General features: G+C 54.7%; 2 protein-coding genes across 6 annotated transcripts in view; one reads left to right on the top strand and one right to left on the bottom strand.

Annotated features, from left to right (window-relative positions):
* Window positions 1-19,613, bottom strand: part of Cacna2d4 (calcium voltage-gated channel auxiliary subunit alpha2delta 4) — a 120,333-nt gene that overhangs the window by 23,967 nt on the left and 76,753 nt on the right. The gene's annotated exons all lie outside the window — the stretch shown is intronic.
* Lrtm2 (leucine rich repeats and transmembrane domains 2) lies at window positions 3,222-18,328 on the top strand. Of its 3 annotated transcripts, XM_052174701.1 has the most exons (6): window positions 3,222-3,409; window positions 7,810-7,955; window positions 9,389-9,601; window positions 10,086-10,214; window positions 12,510-13,100; window positions 15,947-18,328. In XM_052174701.1, exons 4-6 carry the CDS (start codon window positions 10,148-10,150, stop codon window positions 16,399-16,401), a joined length of 1,113 nt encoding a protein of 370 aa, XP_052030661.1. In that variant the 5' UTR covers window positions 3,222-3,409; window positions 7,810-7,955; window positions 9,389-9,601; window positions 10,086-10,147; the 3' UTR covers window positions 16,402-18,328. The 3 variants fall into 3 exon arrangements, with proteins under 3 accessions (XP_052030661.1, XP_052030662.1, XP_052030663.1); XM_052174702.1 differs by lacking the exon at window positions 7,810-7,955; XM_052174703.1 differs by lacking the exons at window positions 3,222-3,409; window positions 7,810-7,955; window positions 9,389-9,601 and adding an exon at window positions 9,832-9,889.

Below are 19,613 nucleotides of genomic sequence, written 5' to 3'. Positions count from 1 at the left end.
TCACTTCAGAGCACCAAGTCTGCCATCTCTCTCTGGAATTTGCTTACCCCAGAGCTCAGCATGGCTGGCTGGTATAATCAGATCTCAGATCTTTATAAAACCAACTCAGGCCTCATCACCTGGCAGAGACTTCCTTGACCTCCTGAGGTAAAGTAGCCTTCTCTGTCATCATTTGAGGGGTCTTGCTGTCTTTCTCTGTCTCTCTCTCTCCTCCCTCTCTTTCTCTCTCTCCCTCCCTCTTCATCTCTTTCCCCATCCCCTCCCTGTCTCCCTCTCTCTATTTGCTCTCTCTTACTCTCTCTTCCTCTCCTCACCTCCCCCCTCTCCCTTATTATTTGTTCTCTCTCCCTTTCTCCCTTGCTTCCTCTGTCTCCCCCTCTCTTCCTCCTCTCTCCCCTCCTCTCTCCATCTTCCCCCTCCCCTCCCTCTCTCTTTCTCACTTTATGTTCTAAGTGAGGAGATTTGTTTCTGTGTTTGATGTCTCACCTCATGGACAGCCCGTGTGGGTTCACAGAGGGTAAGCAGACCGAGCTCTGATTCTAGACCTCGAGTCACACTGTCACACAACAGGGTTCAGCAAATGTTTCTTGGGCTAAGCAAATAAATGTGTCAGCCCTTGACTGGGAGGCGAGTTCACGTGTGGCCTCACTTCCCTGTCTGCTCAAGTTCAGATCTTCCCAGACTCCTCCTCCCCGTGGAGCATCACAGAGACCCGTCACCTAAGAGATTTATCTCTGTGTCCCGAGCCCTTTAGCAATCCACTGGGAAACGAGAGATTTAAGTGAGAACAAAGTGGACCTTCTTTCTGGCAAGAAGGGCAAGCATGGACACAGAAGAGGGCACAGGGCACAGGAATCTTCAGCCGGGGACCTGCCCTGCCAGAGGTGGTGCCCCCAGGCTTTAGTCCTGTCCTGTACACCCAGAGACAGAGCTCAGCCTTCAGGCCAGAATCCCTGTTCTGTCGCTGTGGTAGACCCTAGGGACCAGAGGCTCTTGGCAGATTCACCCAAGTGCCCGGGAGGACAATCTTCCTGAGTCACCTCCTGCTACCTGTCGTGTGGCTGCATCTGCCCAGGATTTTTGATGAGGAGAGACAAAGGTAAGAAGCCTCGCTGAGTGGCTTTCCTGGGGGGAGTTAAGAGAGCTTTCCTTATGGTTGGGTCTGATCGGTCCCCGTCTTAGACCTTGGCCTTAGTTTGTGAGAAACCTGCCGTAGATGAAGGATAAATCTCAGTCGTCTCTCCACCTGCCACAGCTTACCTGGGTCCTTCCCCTGCCCCTGTCCTCCCTGTCCCAGCTGCCTTCCCATCCTGCTGTCCTTCCACAGCTGGGCTCATAGCCTGACAGAGCACCTCAGTAAGACCACAGGTAGCTGGAGCCTTAATGGGGCATTCACCCTTGATCTGTGGTGCTGCTTTGTCATCAGGGATGGCAAAGCAAAGGACACACAGACCAGCACAAGCATTCGAGTGTACACACACACACACACACACACCTGGAGCACCAACGTTCCCCTGCTGGCCTCTGCACCGTGTTGATCCTTCTTGGCCTCTGACTGGCTAAACAGAGACTGTGAGGGAGGGGCCTGATTTCTGCAGCTGTTAGCTGTGGCCCTGGCAGGTACTCAGCAGTACCAGCAAGCTAGGATTCCAGGGTGCAGGTAACTGAAGAGCTCAGGCCACCTGCTTATTCTGTAAGCCAAGAACCCAGCAAGGGGTAACTGCTTAGCTGCTAAGAAGCTGAGAAGCAAAAGGGTGGATGTAACCAACAGGAGGGCCCAGTGATAGGTAAGGCGAGTTACCCCCAAACAGCTCACCACACAGGACAAAAAGCTACCATACAGATTTCTCTGTGATCAGAACCATAAAGTAGCACAGAGAAAATGTCCCTACAGAGGGGGTGTTGCTGTTATTTGTACTTATGTGGTGTGTGTGTATGTGTGTGTGTATGTGTGTGTGTATGTGTGTGTGTGTGCCTGTTTGTGTGTCTATCCCAGGAACAGCCTGTGGGAGTCTCTTATGTCCATGTGGGTTCTGGGGGGTCAACCCCAGGCGAGTGCTGTTACCTGCTAGGAGAGCCATCTTGCCCCCTCCCCCACCTTCCAGAGCTGAGATTTTAAGGCAGGGGTAGATCACTGTGCACAGAGATCACCATGCTCCTGAAGGGCCTGTTTTCCTGAGACAGGAGGTGGCAGTGTGTTAGGGTAGTGGCTGCTTGCTTTGTTGGAAGGGCAGGCAGAGGGGACTTCAGAGAGGATGGGGACTCTCGCAGCTCTCTTGGATTGCAGTCCTGAATTAAGGTGCCCCCAGCCTTCATCCCCAGGCCTGAATATAACACAGAGGAAGGACCCTGGGATTCATAGTCATGCTGTGTCACCTACAAGCTAGACCATCTGCTGGACAGGCAGAGTGTAAAGGAATGAGGCCCGTTTCATGCTGCAGGCTAGGAAGGCCAGCTCTGGCTCAGTCCCGCTTTGGAAGGAACCCTCTTTATGCCGGTGAATGGCAACTTGTTAGACTTGCTCTGTCTTGACTGGGAGAGAGGCCTTCCCATTCCTGAATGCAGCTTTCTGACCCTCCCTTTAGACCAGCAAGGCCAGGTCCTTCAGTTCCCAGTGGGCACCGAGGCACATGGTCTGCTCGTTGGGCACCTGGTCCTCCGGGTTGCAGCTGCCTGCTCTGGCAGCTCCTCTCTCCCAAACAGTCCTGGCCAAGGGTGATCACATCTAGAGACCCAGCCTCTTGTCTAAAGGGCGCTCTGATGCCTTGACATCTCTGAAGACCCTCAGCGCTCCTCTTGCAAGAGAGCTCAGTCTTTACGGAGCTGGCTTTTCCTTGTCACAGCTGGGGTCTGACACTGGCGACAGACCCAGTGTTCCAGCGGGTTTAAGATCCAAGACAGTCGGCGGGGCTGTGGTCTGGGTCCTGTACCCCTTGGAAGGTCCTGCCTTCCAAACAGAGATGGCCTCTTGCAGAATTGCTGGGAGGTGAGAGGAGACAAGGGTACCTCTAGTCGGGGACAGCGGAGATTCACCCACAAACGCACTCCTGCTGCCACAGAGCTTCGGAGGCCGGTGCGCGCGCCCGCCATCGCAGATGCGCCCCAGCTGTCCCTCTGCTGCGCGCTCTCCTCCCTCCGCTTGCTTGCTGTTGAGCACGCGCGCTCTGATCCTTCTGCCTCTCCCCCTCTTCGGTCTGTCTTCCTCCCGCCCTCCCTCTTTCGCTTCAGTTTGTCGCTGACCCTGCAGCCCCCTCCCCGGCAGCGGCAGCTCAGCCTGCGGGTCCGCCTCCTTCACAGGCGCTGCCCAGTCTCCCGCTGCCCTGAATCAGACCGGACATCCCGGCGTTCTGCCTGCCAAGCTGCCCGTGTCCAGCTACCTGGTCTGAGCATCAGGTCCCAGTGCAAAAAGGTGAGTTGTGAGCAGCTTCTGGGAGAGAATGGGGTTGGCGCAAAAGGCTTGGGTATGGGAACTAGGGACCACCTGTCCCTGCACGATTAGCAGGGCTTTCTTCCCAGGGCAGTTGCTGAGGTGGGGTGGGGGAACCACTTAGGACCAGATACCTGGGCAACGCCAAGGTCCAGAGCATTAGGAACTCTGACTCCTCAGTGCTGGGGCCATAGCGGTGCATTCTGCTAAGGAGGGGGTATGGAGGAGGGGACAGGGAGGAGAGCAGTGCTGGTGCCACATGATGGCCCCGGGTAACATGGAAATGTCCCTGCAGCGGGAGGAGCGGCAGCTATGGGAGGGGGAGACAGCTTGGGTGTTGGAAACAGGCTGGCATTCTGAGAGGCTTGAGTGGGGGGTGGAAGGTGGCGGACCCACGGATCGAGGAGGCAAGGGCTGGATCTTTTGACCAGTTGCTCTCGCTGGGCTTGCTGGCCTTTGGGTGTAGCTGTCCTTGGACAAGGGTGCAAAGGAGCCCTTCCTAGTTGGAATAGTCTTTGCAGTCCTGACAGAGCCTCCCTGGTGGGGGTGTGGCTGGGAGTGAAGGAGGGGTGTCTGGTAGCTCTTCCTTACAAACCCAGGCCTTGATTTTAGCACACTGGACGGCCAGGCAAGCCAGGAACCTGAGATGCTTAGGCAGTCCATCACTGCAGAATGGCCTTTGCAGCAGGTGGGCCAGCTGCCTTCGGAAAGAGCACTGGACACTTAGTGTAGGGCGCAGCGCACAGCGAGGTCACATTCACCTGCTTGCCTGGCTCACATGGGCACGGATGCCCGACTCGGAGGAGCAGGACATTGGTTCTTCAGGAGCCCCAGGCCCATTTCATAACGCTGGATTCTGCCCAGGAATCTGCAGTTCAAATTCCTGTATGGCCGGCAGGTCTAGGACTGGGCTCTGATTGGTTGCTCTGCCTCCCACCCCCAGCTGTCTGCATTCCAGGGTGGTGGTGGGGATGCTGGCACCAGGCTGCCAGGGTTTGTTGGGCATTGCCTTGTGTGACTCAGATTGACAGGCCCACAGCTTAGATAACTACAGCAGGTGGGGGGAGGGGAAGGAGCCAGCATGTGGCACTGGGCGGGGGAAGTCCAGCTGGTAGGGAAATCCAACATCAGCTCCCAAGCTGCCAAGAAGAGCCCAGCGCTCCCACCCCCACCTTCCCACTGCAGGAGGGCTCCGGCTCTGCCAGAAGAGGGAGACGGAAAACCGAGCCGGGCAGGCAAAGAGGGGGCTTCTTAAGCCCCCCAAACTGTGTTCTTTGAGGTTTGGCTAGAGGATATGTCTGCACTCAGGACAAGCTTACCCTATTCTCATTTTTCAAGTGCCAAGACCCAGAGCCAGGGTCTTCTTGCTTTAGTCAGGTGGGTGGCAAAGGAAGGAGCTCGGATGGGTGATTGTGTGTACGAGGTTGGGGAGAGCGGGGAGCCAGGATGGAGCTTGGGCGTGGGGTGAGTGATCTTTCTTGGCGCCTGCCCTGGGAGGCAGTTGAATGGTGGGAGTCTCCCGGGCCCTCAATGGCTTCTTCAGCTTCACAGAGCAAGCCCGTGTGTGTTGGGTTCCCTTCCCACTCTGCTTTCCAAGGCTTCTGTCAGAGGCAGGGAGAATTTGACAAGGAAAGTGGCTCAAGAGGCTGTTGGGAGAAGACGCTGTACCGAGAGGAACCCGGAGGAAGGCTGTTCTCAGCAGAAGGGGTTTCAAAACTGCTTCATGGGATAGTATGTGTTTAGGGGTGACTGATAGGGGACAGATGTGGGGGTATTTTCTAGAAGGGCCTCATGGCCGGACAGGTGACATCAGCTCGGGGACGGTTCAGTTTCCCGTGTTCTGGGCTACCAGGAATTCCAGGTGCCTAGACCAGAGGTCCAGACTCCCTGGAAGTCCTCTGAGATGGGACAGGATGACCTGCGGGCCACTCACTAGCCTTGAGCGTCCCTGAAGAACAAATCGGGTCGAGCATCCGGAGCCCTTTCTGCTTCCTCTCTGTAGGTACAGAGAGGGGGGGGGGATGCAGGAGCCTCGACCCTGGAGAGGCAGACTGGGAAGACAAGCACAGAGCTGAGGGCACTCCCTGCTGCATGTTGTAAATACTTGATTTGAGGGGTACTAAGAAGGAGCTCAGAGGACTCTGTGGATTCCAGGTCTGGGGTGAGGGTTTTTTTTTTTTTTTTTTTTTTGTCTTTAGTGGCGTGTGAGCCCACATAGTAGGCCTACATCTATGGGAGAAATTGGAGGGAAGGTGCACTCTGTCATCCTAACCTCAATTTTCTGCAAGCAAGCCTGGCTGGATGCTTCAAGCTGGGGTTGCAGGGGAAATGGCTTCCACGTCCTATCAGTCGTGGGTACAGCAGCCATTGGGTTAGCGGGAACACGTGAAGGCTCTGGCCGCCCTCTCCCCTGCCTCACCTGTCTGCAGCTCCAACCCTCCACGCCCCAACTTCCCCACCACATCCCCCAGATCCCAGCCCGGAGGGGATTTCTGGATTTCTTCCAACCTATGGGTGGGATGGGGAAAGGAAAGGCTGGTCAGAGGGTGATGGGGAGATGCCTTATACACCGTACAGTTCTGTATGGATGAGGGCTGTGTGTCTGTTTCTGAATCAGCTTTTACCTGAGGGATAGGACTGAGGCAGGAACTTGTGAGGGCAACCGGGTCGGAAATTTTGTGGGCAGGAAACAGGTCCAATTGGTATTCTTCCATTTGCCTAATCTTTTCCAGGCCTCAGTTTCCCTGTGATGCTGACAATGACTCTAGCCTTACTGAACTGTGTAAGGATCAAGAACACAACACTGGGTAGTCCTTTGTCTGTGGCCATCAACTTGTCCCCACGTCACGGGCTTGTAGGAGGCCCTCGGGTTGGTGCCCTTGTCTTGGCCTGCCTTAGGCAAGGTTAATTAATGTTCTGGGTGAGCCCTGGACTTATTTTTCTGTCACAGCTTCTCTAGGATAACTGTGTGCAGCCTATGCTGTCCCCAGTTGCCTGACCTAGCGCTGTACCAGCATGACCTTCTGGGTAGTGTTAGGCCCTGGCTGAGTCTGCTGGCCGATACCTCTCAATCTTGAATATGTCCCCCAGCTGCCAGGGATTTTGTTATGTGTGTGGGACCTGGGATTTAGCATTTCTGAAAGGTTCCAGGCTAGCTGATCTTATTAGCCCATCAGAGTCAAAACTGCATGTTTATGATTTGGTGCTTCAAAGGCTGGTTAATCCTAGCTTGCCTGCGCCATTCTCCAGCCTGACTCTGGGATCCTGCCCAGCCCAGCCTTGACCCTTTGTTCTGTTTGGGTGGCAGGGGAATAAGGTAAAACACAGGTTAGTGTTGGGTGCAGGTCCTGAGGATGGGGGTGGGGTGGGGGCGGGGGTGGGGGAGGGGTGAGGACCATTTCTTTCCTTCAAGTAGGACCTCCAACTTCACTCTGCCCCCCACTCCCACAGAGTGTTAATTTATTCCAGCAGTTGGCCAGTGCCTGCTGCTGCAGCTGTCCTCTGCCTCCCAATGTAGGTCACCCCTTTCCTGAGGAGTCTCTGCGGTTCAGGGCCAGAAGGGTCTTTTGCTGGGAGGTGTGTGTGTGTGTGTGAGTGGACTTGGGGTGGAAAGGCTAGGAAGGGCCCCTCCCCCCACATCCCTCCAAGGCTCAGGATAGCACTGACATCCATCAGAGGAGACAGGTCAGCTACCTAGGCAGAGTGGGGGTAGCTTCTAGACTCCTGGCCTCTTTTCTCCAGAGGATCTCGGCCACCAGAGTCCTTTCTGTTACTTCAGTAGACAACCAACACCCTAGGCCGCACCGTTGCCTCAGGGCCCCTGGGCATCACCAGCTCGGGGGCTCTGAGGGGGCAACATGGGAGGAAGAGCCTTGGTGGAACTTCAGGTGGAGGACAACCTGACGGAGGCTCGTCCATGGCCTGTCGCCCTGTGGGAGGGAGGGAGGGAGGGCACAGGCATGGGAGCAGAAGCTGGCCTGGGCCTTCATTCATCCCTGGGCCTGAACAGCAACAACAATAAAAAAGACGGGCCTGGCTTTAAGGCTGCCTCGTGGGGTGGGGGTCTCGGCAGATCTTCCTTGCAGGTTGGAAGTGCCCTGGGCCTTCCTGCTGGGGCTATGCGGGGACTCTGAGGCATCCCTTTGCTGCCTGAATGATGGCATCTAAGTGGTGCTGGAATGCTAGGCATGTGCACCTGTGTGGGTGTGCATGCGTGAGCCTACGTACATGCCTAGCTACTTGGGTGTGGGAGTGCATGTGTGCAAGCACATGTGTTATGATGCACTCAGTTGCATGTCTTTGTATGCGCCTACCGCATTCTGCTTCCTGGCTGTGTCTAGGAGCTCTGTGCACACACACACACACACGTGTTTCCCCACCAGGGCCCCTGCAGGGTGACAGCCATCAGGAAGTGGGTAACCAGCCTGACTCAGAAGCCTGTGACCCATCCTGACTGACCACGTAACCTTGGCGAGCTGGTTAGATAGCTGTGCATTTGGGTGGCTGGAGCCTGCTTGCTATTTAACAGGTAGTGTGACTGTGGTTTGGCTGATGTTTTGAAGGTCAGGGATGGGGGCGGGGGTGTTTCACAGCAAGAGACTGCTGTCTGAGATGGCAGGTCTGTGTGGGCATTACATGTAAGGGGGCAGAGATATATAGAACAAGAACATGGTGAACATGACATGGAGTAAAGACCTGTGACTGGTCACAGCCCGCAACAGGCTCAGGCATCCGTGGAATTGGCCTCCCTTGATGGTGAAGAAACCCACCACAGTCTGAGGGCCAGCTGGGCCTTTGCCGATGTTCCTTATGTGATGTCACTCATGCCAACTGTTTCAACCCACTGATCACCAGGTTCTCACTTTTAGGGTTGGGGAGCTGGGGCAGAGTTTAAGCAGTGTATCAGAAGGAGATGGGGGGACATGGATCTGAACCCAGAGATTCTTTGCCTGTGATTCTGAGCCAGGAGAGTCCCAGGAGAATGGAAGCAAAGCCACTGTAACCACTAAGATCCGGGGCCTGCCCACGTGGCTTCTGTCCTCAGCCTGCAACTGTGCTGAGTTATAGCCATGCCCAGTTACGGCGCACAAACCCGGCCGGACCCTTTGCAAGCGGTTACCTCCTAACTGGGAAGTGGAGGGGGGAGGTCAAGGCTGGCAGTCGGTACTGAATTCCTGAGCAAGCTGCCGTTGCCGGGAGAGCCGGGCAGAGTATCTGAGGGCCACAAAGGTCACAGCGGTACAGGTCACCTTGGTGGCTTCCTGAAGATCACTAGGGTGGCATGCAGTGGAGGTTAGAGAACGGAGAATGCAGCTGGGTGTGGTGGCACACGCCTTTGATCCCAGCACTTGGGAGGCAGAGACAGGGGGATCTCTGAGAATTTGAAGCCAGCCTGATCTACACAACAGGTTCCCAGTCAGCTTCAGTTCAAACAACAAAACACGGATTAAATGGGGGTCCGGATGGGGCCTGGGATGCCATGGGAGCCTTCTCTGAGCCTGAGGGGAACCTGGCGAGGCTGCCTGGGCTCACCTCGGTGTCAGCTCCGCTCACGGCTCACCTCAGTGTCGGCTCCGCTATCTATCGGCTGGGAGCTCCCGAACAAGACAGAATCATGAGAGCTGCAACCGGAACTCTACAGGAGCCACGGAAGGTGGAAACCTGCAGCTATCCTGGGAGGAGTGGTCCCAGAGAACGGTGCCCTTTGGGTCCTAAAAGGGAGCTGGGGTATACCACAGCCTCCTCTGTCTGACCCTTTCCTGGGAGGAGGAGGAGGAGGCTGGCAGGGTGCAGGCTCTGGCTCGCCACCTCATAGCTCTTACTCACATCTCACAGGGTGCTAAGGAGGCCTCGGGCCCCTTTAGGGGAAACACTGGGTTGTGGAAAACCCTAGAAAAAGTAAGTAGCCCACTTGGCCTCTTCTGCTTGGCCTACTGCTAGCCATTTTACCCTCTCCTCTAGGTCTCTGTGTCTCCTGGGACAGCAGCAGAAGAGCAGGAACCCCTGAGCTGTGACAGTTATAGATCGGCTAGCTGGCGGAAGACCAAGCCTGTAATTCCCCTCAAGGTGATAGTGGGCCCGGAAGCAGGGGGGCGGGGCAGCGGCTCACACCCCACCTGTCAGCAGCAGCAGCTACAAAGGGAAGGGCCTGGCCTCTGCCTCCCCACAGCTATGGTAAGCTGGGCACTGGGGGAATGCCAGGGCTGATGCATCTAGGTGGAGGGGCACAGGGGGGAGCTGGGGTCTCACTTATTTACTTAGGAGAGAGTGCCTTCATTTTCTCCCCTGTGGTGTGGCAACCCCGGGTGGGGGGGGGGGAGGAAGCACTATTGCAAGGGAATAATTTTTAAAGCTCACCAGAGTGTAAAGGGGCCTCAGGGGAGGGAGGGAAAGACAGGGGGTGTAGGGGGCTGAGGAGGGGTTCAGCTGGCAGTACTTGTACCTTCCAGCCTACTTCTACAGGTAAATATCTTGTTTGATCCTCTTGACCCTTCCTTATAGAGCACCAGGGGCAACAGGAGAGGGGCGAAGTATGTAAAGAGACACCGAGGCCTTGTCCCTGACCCCTGGGCTGGAACGGGCTCTCAATGCTTCGCTCCACCCATCTCTCTCTCTCTCTCTCTCTCTCTCTCTCTCTCTCTCTCTCTCTCTCTCTCAGGACTGACAAGTGGTGCATGCTGAGGGACTCTCTCCAGAGCTGCAGAGCGTGTGAGTTTCACCATGTTGGCACCAGGCAGTGGCCCAGAGCAGAGGAGCAAGCTTCTCCTGCAGTGGAGGCAGGTCTCCTGTGAGTATGCACTCAGCAGGGGAGTGGGGGTGGGGGTGTATCTGACAGGGTGACAACACCATCTCTGACCTTCCTGGATGCCCGCAGCTTTGCTTTGGAGGCCCAGACTCATACCCTTGTGAAGTAAAGACAGTCCCTGCAGAGTGCTTTCTAGAGGCTGGGAGACAGAGGCTGAGCAGCTGGCTCTGCCCCATGCGTCTCTCCGTCCCTCGAAGTCACAAGCTAAGAGTCCTGTAAGAGAGTCACCCAGCTGCAGTGTGCATAGGAGGTGTGGAGAAATCAGCCCCACTATGGTCACAGTGCCAGCCATACTCGGTTATAAGAACGCTACCTTGGCCTCGGCCATCTTGTCTGCCGGATGAAGCCAGAGGCCCCAGGGGGATCTGCATGCTGCAGAGTTCCCAGCTCTGTAGACACACTAGGGAGTTCTTAGGGTGCAGCAGTGGGAGAAAGGATCACAGGAACTGGATCCATCGCTCTCTCTCTACACACAGAACACTGAGGTAACTTGGTGCTAGTGAAAGCAGCCTTGTCTGGGAACATTCTCTTCAAAGGGACAAGGTCAGCCGTGGCTGGTTTGCCCACGGCTACACAGTAAGAAGTGAGAAATGGCCGAAGGGACATTGCCTGACCTCCCGTGGCCTTCGGGCCAGCTGCCCTGTCAGGGAGCGGTCTGAATTATTCACCAGGTGAATGGCGGATCCAGGGCTTCAGATCCCTTTCAACCCGGGATCACTCTGACACCTCTCAGTGCAGGGTTAGGCTTTCTTCTCACTAGAGCTTTGGTGCAAGTCTGAATTTGGTGATGGGGTGGGGGTGGAAGTGAGGGGTTGGGGGGTTGTTTTCTCCCTATCCAGCTGCTACTTTCTCCATGGAGAAAGCCCACATGGAGTGTGACTCTCACTGCTGTCTGTCCTTAAGGGTTCGGCTTCCTTCCTCCTCTCTCTCTCTCCCCTCTTCCCCGCCTCTCCTTTATTCTCCCCCCCCCACTGTCCCCTATCCTTCCCTCCTGTCTCCTCTACTCATTGGTTTCTCTCTCCTGTGCACATGCATGTGCATGCGTGAGTTTGTGCATGCATGCGTGTGTGCATGCGTGTATGCGTGTGTGTGTGTGTGTGTGTGTGTATGTGCGTGTTATGAGGCAGGCTAACCCTGTAGATGGTCTCAGAGGGGTTGGAGGTCATTTCAGGCTCAGGCAGCAGAGAGAGGTCTCCAGGTGACTGTGTAAGTTGTGCTCATTTTTCCACCGAGAACCAAGTAGCTCAGGTGTCGGTCTCACAGCATATCCTTCACTGTCATTAATCCCACAAGAAAGGGCAGGGAGAGTGTCATCTTGTCCTCCCTCAAACTCTCTGTCCTCTGGGACTTTAGATGAGCAGACACCCACCAGACAGACGGGAGACTGTCTCATCTTGTTGCCCTGGCTGGGTTGGCTGCTGGCCATTCAGCAGGGCCAGCTGGGAGGCGACCGGCTTTGGACCTCCTCAGTTCTCCATCTGGAGGTTGTCCTCAGGACTCACAGAACTGTGTGAGCTTATTCTCCCGGGTCCCCGAACAGGCGGGCCTCTCTGGCACTTGAGGCAGTGGGACTGACTACAGGGTCACTGTCAGAAAGGGCTGCTTTCTGGGGTTCACTCCCAGCAGCTGTCTCCAGGCTGGACCCATATATTCTACTCAGAAGGGTCTTGGGAAAAAAACAGGACAGGGCAGGAATCCTGTTATTTGATCCACCCAGAAATGCTAGCTTGCCCTCTAAGGCTGGAAGGACAGGATGGGCCTGGCAGCTTCAGAGTTCAAGTGCAGACTGAGCCACTGCTGGTCAGACTTCTTCTAGTATTGTAAGCTGTGTGCTTTACTGTGTGTTATCACAATGTTCCGTGGCTTCAGGTGGGGATGAGGTCCCCAGGAGAAGGACCCAGGCTCGTGGTGGCCACAGAATTTGAAAAGTTTCCCTGGTATTCTAAAAATTTGTATTTTATAAACAGTGGGCACATTAGGACATCTAAGTTCTGTGACACCTAGCGGTAGAGCTGTGAGCAGGAACTGAGAGCCTGCATGGTTTGTCTTCCGCTACTCCACTGACAACAGGTGACTTTTTGGTCACAGTGTGGTGTCACTCATGTTTAACGTGAGTGTCTCGCCTTCCTGTGTGGTGGTCAATGAATACCTGTGAACTGACTGTAGCTTGTGCCCAAGGAGACGAGGCCAGGAAGGCATTTGGGCATGAGCTGGGAAGAGGGAAACTGAGGCAGGACAGTCCAAGCCTGTTACTCTCTCCTCCTGACTCCTCCCTAGGGATCACCTGCTGGATTGCTCTGTGTGCTGTGGAGGTGCTCCCCGCCTGCCCCTTCTCCTGCACGTGTGACAGTCGCAGCTTGGAGGTGGACTGCAGTGGCCTGGGCCTCACCACTGTACCCCCGGATGTGCCCGCTGCCACCCAAAGCCTTTTGCTCCTGAACAATAAGCTGAGTGCCCTGCCAAGCTGGGCATTCGCCAACCTGTCCAACCTGCAGCGGCTGGACCTGTCCAACAACTTTCTAGACCAGCTCCCCCGGTCCATTTTCGAGGACCTGGTCAATCTGACCGAGCTCCAGCTTCGGAACAACAGCATCAGGACCCTGGACAGGGACCTGCTCCAGCATTCCCCGCTCCTCCGACATCTGGATCTGTCTATCAACGGCTTGGCCCAGCTGCCCCTGGGGCTTTTTGATGGGCTCCTGGCTCTGCGGTCCTTGTCCCTCCGCTCCAATCGTCTGCAGAGCCTGGACCGGCTCACGTTCGAGCCCCTGGCAAGCCTGCAGCTGCTTCAGGTTGGGGACAACCCGTGGGAGTGTGACTGCAACCTTCGAGAGTTCAAACACTGGCTGGAGTGGTTCTCCTACAGAGGTGAGTCCTACCACCCCACAGGCAAGAGGGGAGCTGGGATGGGGGCAGGGGAAGGAGAGCCACAGCCCCCACCCCAAACCTCGCCACTTCCTGCAGTCAGTGGCGGCCTGGTGCCTCTCATCAATGCCATTAAGACTCTTTAAGGGTGCTCTGAGCCTTCGCCTCCCCTTTCTTAGGGAAATTTCATATGGGAACTTAAAGACACAGATGCTTTTCCTATGCTCTCTACCCAACCCGTATGCCCCTGGGCTTCCCTGGAGGGACAGGAAGAGGAACACTTCCCTTCCTGGGAATAATAAGGTCATCTGCCTCTTACATGAGTGTGGCATGTAACTGAAACCCACAGACGTAAGTATTTCCCTCTGAAGGTGATACTAGCTTCCAGTCCCAAGAAATTCTGACAGAAAACTTAAGCAGATGAATGGTTTCAATTTTGCCTTCTTATCCTTCTTTTTTAAAAGCTTATTTATTTATTTATTTGCACACGGCTGCTTGAGCGCAGGTGCGTGCGCACACGCCACAGAAAGCGTGTGATAATCAGAGGACAGCTTTAGGAGTTGGCTCTCTCCTTCCACAGGTAGGCTCCAGAGATGGAACTCAGGCCATCAGGATTGCCAGCACGTGGTTCTACCCACTGTGCTATCTCCGACGCTCTTTACTGTTAGGCCAGAGCCGGCCTCTTGGCTCAGGCTTGGAATTCACTTTGTATTCTAGGTTGAACCTAAACTCTGGGAGGCTACACCCCTGATTTCTCCCCTAACTTTTAAAAGCTTTATCTATTTACTTAATGTGTATGCATGTGTGTGTACCCTAGTGTATTACACACATCATATGCATGCAGTGCCCTCAAGGCCAGAAGAGGGTGTCCCCTGGAGCTAAAGTAGGTGCTGGGAATTGAACTGTCTCCTCAAAAGAACAGCAAGTACTCTTACCTGCTGAGCCATCTTTCCAGCTTCCTCTTTCTTTAAGCTGAGAAAGTTCTACAATGAACACGTGAGTTGATCAAACGGATGCTTAGCCAGGCTCACACCCGTAATCCCAGCACTTGGGCGGTGGAAGCAGGATCAGGAGTTCAAGGGCCCACCTGGACTACAAGAGACTGTGTCTAAAAACAAATAACTAGACGAATAAATAAGAAAAGAGGAGATGGGATGGAATGGGAGGGGGGAAACAAGTACAGTGCCGAAAGGGCCAGGTCTTGTTTGAATTTTGGCCCTGCCACCTCCTAGCTGTGTGATCTTGAGACATTAATCAACATCTCTGTGGTATATCTGTCAAAGGGAGAAAGGCCAATTGTGAGAATTAAAAAGGGCAATGCGTATGAGGTGGTTTGAAAAGTGCCCAGCAGAAAGGAAGTGCACAGGGGAACACTGATTCTCTCCCGCACTTGCTCATTGGTATTCATAACTCAAGAGCACCCAGGAAGACACAGTCCGTGCCCAGCACGAGGCAGCTGTTTGGTGTATGCGGAATTAACAAATCAGCACCAGAATTCTGGAAATAACACAATGCTTTCCCTCACCCTGACCTCAGCCATTTCCTACCCAGCCACTAACTCAGTATTTCCACGCTACTCAAATGCATTAATTAAGAACACTTTACAAACTATAAAGTGCTTTGAGATGTTAGTCATTCTGAGGATGCTGATTTTGTAAGTGGAGAAGTGATTAATGCTGTTGTCTAGCTGCCAGTTTACAGATACCTTTTCATGCACATTATCTATTTTAATCTCCCAGGCAGCTAATTGAGATAGATATCCTCACTTAGCAGCTAAGAATCCGGAGATTCAGACATAATTCAATACTCTAGTTAAATAATTTTCATGTGACAACACATCCAGGATTTAACCTCGGATCTCTAGCCTAGGAAAATGAGGTCACTCCCTTCTCACTCCTAGGCTCTCTGCCAGTCTAACCAAAGGCGGCCATGGTTACAGGGCACATCCTTACCCTTAGCAGGCAGGAGCCAGTTTCACAGACCCAGTCTCCAACCGTGTACTCCTTAGAAAGCAAAACAAAAGACCAGACTGGATGTCTCCATTAGCATCCTGAGCATCCTAGGCTAAGATGGCATCTTTGTGAGATTGTACTTGAGGCCTCTGGGCTGGGAGAGGGAGCTAGCTCTCTTACCTTGCCCAGCTAGGTACTGATACTTGTCCTCAGCCCTGTCTGGTATGCCCAGTGTCGTGAGGGTGGTTTGGTGGCCTACCTAAACACCATAATCAACTCTAGTCTCCTGTATCTCCAGGATTTGCTCCATAAATATCCCTGTGCTGGTACACCTGACAGACCCACGAAGATACCATGCCCGCCTCTGGGTATTCACAGGCCACCAAAACCCTGTGTGGTGGAGCAGATGAGGCTGTGGCTTTTGCTTTCATTCTCTTTCTGAGAAGCGACACAGGCCAAGGCTTGTGTTGACAACAGTGGCAAGTGTTCAGGACATCAGCAAGCACTCAGGTTTTAGGCAGAGAAGCAGATGCATGGTCTGGGCAGGGTCATGACTGAATGTACCAAATCCATGTCCTGAGCATGCCCCCAGCTGTGGCTGAAGGTCAGGGTGACCTTGGAGAGACAGGCTTGAATGAGACGGCTGGGGGAGTCTCTGGGTAATAAAAGTAACAGTAACGTCCATTTTCAATGGCTTTGGCAGCAGTGGCAGCCTCCTCTGCGACACAGCCATCATAGCCCCTAGTGTACTGGTGCTAGTTCCTGCCTGCTCTTCCTCATCCGTAACCAGGACTGACTACATTACTGGCAGGACTGTACCTTTTGTGCCTTCCAATTTGAGGGCACCCCAGTTCTAGATGTTTTGTTCACCTCCTCGTTGTTTCCACCTGGATACAGGGGGGCGCCTGGACCAGCTTGCCTGTACCCTACCCAAGGAGCTGAGGGGGAAGGACATGCGTGCGGTCCCCATGGAGATGTTTAACTACTGTTCCCAGCTCGAGGATGAGAACAACTCCGCCGGGCTGGATGCTCCAGGGCCCCCATGCACCAAGGCTAGCCCAGAGCCTCCTAAACCTAAGCCCGGGGCTGAGCCTGAGCCCGAGGCCAGCACGGCCTGCCCTCAGAAGCAGAGGTACCGGCCCGTGAGTGTGCGGCGAGCCATCGGCACAGTGATCATCGCCGGGGTCGTGTGTGGCATCGTCTGCATCATGATGGTAGTGGCTGCCGCGTACGGCTGCATCTATGCTTCCCTCATGGCCAAGTACCACCGGGAGCTCAAGAAGCGCCAGCCGCTGATGGGGGACCCCGAGGGTGAGCATGAAGATCAGAAGCAGATCTCTTCTGTGGCATGAGAGCTGTCTGTCTGGCCCAGGTAGGACAGCAAGGAGACTCCATGGGACTGCTACCAAAAGGGCTGCCCTTCCCTCCATCACAGGTCCTGTCTCAGTCTGACACTGGTACTGCCTCCCTCAGCTCCCTGGTCCCCAATCTCTTTCCAAGCTTCCCAGAAGCTTCCCTGGGGCCAAAGATTCCTATGGAAGGCCGACTCTGAGCCTCTTGACTTTGGAAGCCCTGAGCCTCTCTGATCTGAGGCTTCTGGTCACAGGGAGGAAAGAACCCATACTGGAGACATCATGGGCACCAGGCTCGTCCCTCCTGCCCAGGGCCACCACAGCTGGTGACTCTCCCTACCTCTGCTCATTCCCACTCCAGTCTGCATTAGGGCCTGGGAGGGAGGGACAGGAGACCCAAAGCCAGAAAGACATTCTTAAGTCCTTGCAGTGTGAAGTTTGTCCAGCTCTCAGCAGCTGGTGCCAACGTGTAAACACCCCGGCCCTGTGATCTGGGTCCAAAGCTTAGAAAAACCAAAGTGGCTATAATGTCCCCCTTAGATGGATGTCATTATGTCCCTTTATTTGCTATAGACCCCTCTGACATTATTGCTCCAGGTTTATGAATTCTGTCCATACTTTTTGTTCTAGTGTGAGGTTTAGAGACAGGGCCTTATTCACTGTCAGACAGCGCATCACTATGACGGTCCCAGATCAAAGTCTCTCTCTCTCTCTCTCTCTCTCTCTCTCTCACACACACACACACACACACACACACACACACACACCGTGAGAACTTGGGGCAGAGGCCCACTATCCCCTGATCCTGGAGCCCACAGTCCCTCTTCCTGACTACAGTCTTCCCATGTCATCAGGGGTTGGGTCCTCAACAATAACACAGGGATCCTTTGAGACCCTTTAAATCGGGCCAAAGTATGCAGCTGGAAGAATTGCCCATTGCCATGGCAACCGCAGCACCTCTCCTGCTAGGATTACCAGAGGTGTGCGTGTATGCATCTGAGAGCTCAGCTGCAGACCCCTGGGCATGCCTGGGGTCTCCTCCCTGCTGGGTTCCAGGTACACCCCGGCAGTTTCTACTCCCACAGCCTGGCTTCTCCTGTCTCCTCTGTCAACTGCATCTTTTGTTCGTGACCTCAAAGGCTGGGTCTGGGCTGTGCTCTGAGACTGGTGTCTCCTCACCTTAAGGAAAGCAGATGTCAGGCAGTAAGTCCTTAAGAAAGCTGGCTGCCTTCAACACATCCCCAACAGACTGCAGGCACAGGAACAGGATGGCTACATTCTGTTCGGAGTCCTGGGTGACGGGGCTTTCTTCCCCAGGGGCTCATGGGCTCTGCCTGGTTTCCTGGGAGAGTGTGATTGCTCCTGGACTACCCAGGGTATACAATGGCCGCAGTCCTATTTGGGATGGAGATTGTTACCTCTGGGCTGTGCACATCTTCAAGGTCACCGCCCTCTGTTCTCAACTGCCCCCTCCTTAGAGACTGGATACCTCTGTAGGAGATGCCAGACTGATGCCTTGCCCTGGGCAGGGTCTTGGTAGTAGCCAGGTACACACTTAGGCACTGACAATACACCTATGAGGGCGGCAGGGCAGCCTCTCTGCCCTCCTTCTGGTCCTCCGCCACCTACTCAACTAGCAAGGGGTGAGTCCTGGGAGTCTCAGGAGAGCCTTCAAGGTTGTTCTCTGGCTGGCAGACAGAGAGCACAGGCTGCTCTTCAGGATCACAGGATCCTCTAGGCTGGGCCACAGTCTTCCTTCCTCTTTTGGCTGATGGGCCAATCCCAGAGCCGGGATTTTCTAAGGGCCTGGGGGAGGGAGGGTGTTGTCACTGGTGATATCTTTAGCCTGAGACAGAAGATTTTTAAAGGCAAATTATATTTCTGGTTTGTCGTTTCAGAAGACCAATAAAGACTATTTTCCTATGTATTTCCTTGCTTCATTGGGTGGGAGTCGGGATGTGGGCATTGGGAGAGTGGTGCCCTGTCTCTCTGCTGTGCCAGGTAGCCAAGCCATTTGTGTCACCCTGATGCAGAGAGCTCTATGTGACAGATGGGCCTCCCTGCACTATACCCAGGACCTCAGGGCTGGGAAGGACATGGGAGCAGCATCCTGGGTGTGAATTGGCTCAGGACAAGGGTGATGGGCACTGGGCAGGGCTGGGCTGGGATTTTAAACCTGTCCGTGTTCCTGCCTGGCAGCGACAAGTGTGAGCCTCAGGGCAGAGCGAGGCTTGTGCAGCAGAGGTGAGCAACTGTGTTAGACATTCCCTGGGGTCTGTGCGGGGTTGGGGCGGGGTTGCTGGAGTCTCAGTGAGCTAATGCCTGTCACCTTGGTCTTTTAGGACTGGCTATCTAAGTACCCCACACGTAGGTTTATGATTATGCCGCTTCAGCCAGTGGGAAGCTAGAATTAGGGACTGGAAAGCTGGGGGTACAGCACCGAAGAGAGGGGAAGAGAAAACCTGTCTTCTGGATTGCTGGTCCAGCCCAGGAGGACAAGCTCGGCTCCCTGCGGCCTCATCATCTCCAGCGCAGGACTGGCCTCTAGCCCAGTGGCTCTGAACTCTTGGCCTTCAGAGACTCACAGGGAACCTTCATCTTGGGAACCTTCTTGGAATGGCAACTCACTAAGGCAGGAACAGACCCCCAGGGAGACGTGAACCCCCAGGGTACACAAAGCCATGAAGCCAGAGAGCCTCTCTTCCTAGGTGTGGTCAGAGCCGGGGGTCACCCTCCTCTGGTCTCTATAGCAGAGCCACATCTGTTCTCCCCTGAACCCCCTGCAGGAACAGGACAGCACGGAGCAGCGCAACACAACACACATTGCTACTGAAGCCAAAGGCCCAATTCATAGAAGGAGACGCGCAGAGGGCAACAGTCCTGTCTATCCGGACCCGTAATGTGTCTCAAGACTCTCCAGACAGCAGGACAGGCTTGGCACAGTCCCTGCCTAGACACTGTGCACCATGGTTGCCTGCTCTGGAGGGTACCCAAGGCCCCAGCTTCCAGAGACAGCACACGCCACCTACTCCTCCTTGAGGTGAAGGTCCCAGCCGGTCCCGGGATCAGGGAAGTTGTGCCAGGGACCAGGGAAAGGAGGATACGGAATGAGATGCAGATGAATTCACAGTATCGGGTCTTCAGCGCCTCATGCTTTTCCTGTCACAACCGTGCACCCTGAGCGTCACGGGGACTGTCTGAAGGAGTTCAAC

This window comes from Apodemus sylvaticus, chromosome 2, assembly GCF_947179515.1.
Source record: "Apodemus sylvaticus chromosome 2, mApoSyl1.1, whole genome shotgun sequence".
Lineage (NCBI taxonomy): Eukaryota > Metazoa > Chordata > Mammalia > Rodentia > Muridae > Apodemus > Apodemus sylvaticus.
The sequence above is the reverse complement of the archived record's forward strand: the minus strand, read 5'-3'. Positions and strand labels throughout refer to the sequence as shown.

Coding starts and splice junctions, on each gene's coding strand:
- Lrtm2 (XM_052174702.1), top strand. CDS start 10,148: ATGTTGGCACCAGGCAGTGGCCCAGAGCAGAGGAGCAAGCTTCTCCTG. Junction 10,215..12,509: donor GCAGTGGAGGCAGGTCTCCT/GTGAGTATGCAC, acceptor ACTCCTCCCTAG/GGATCACCTGCTGGATTGCT. Junction 13,101..15,946: donor GGAGTGGTTCTCCTACAGAG/GTGAGTCCTACC, acceptor ACCTGGATACAG/GGGGGCGCCTGGACCAGCTT.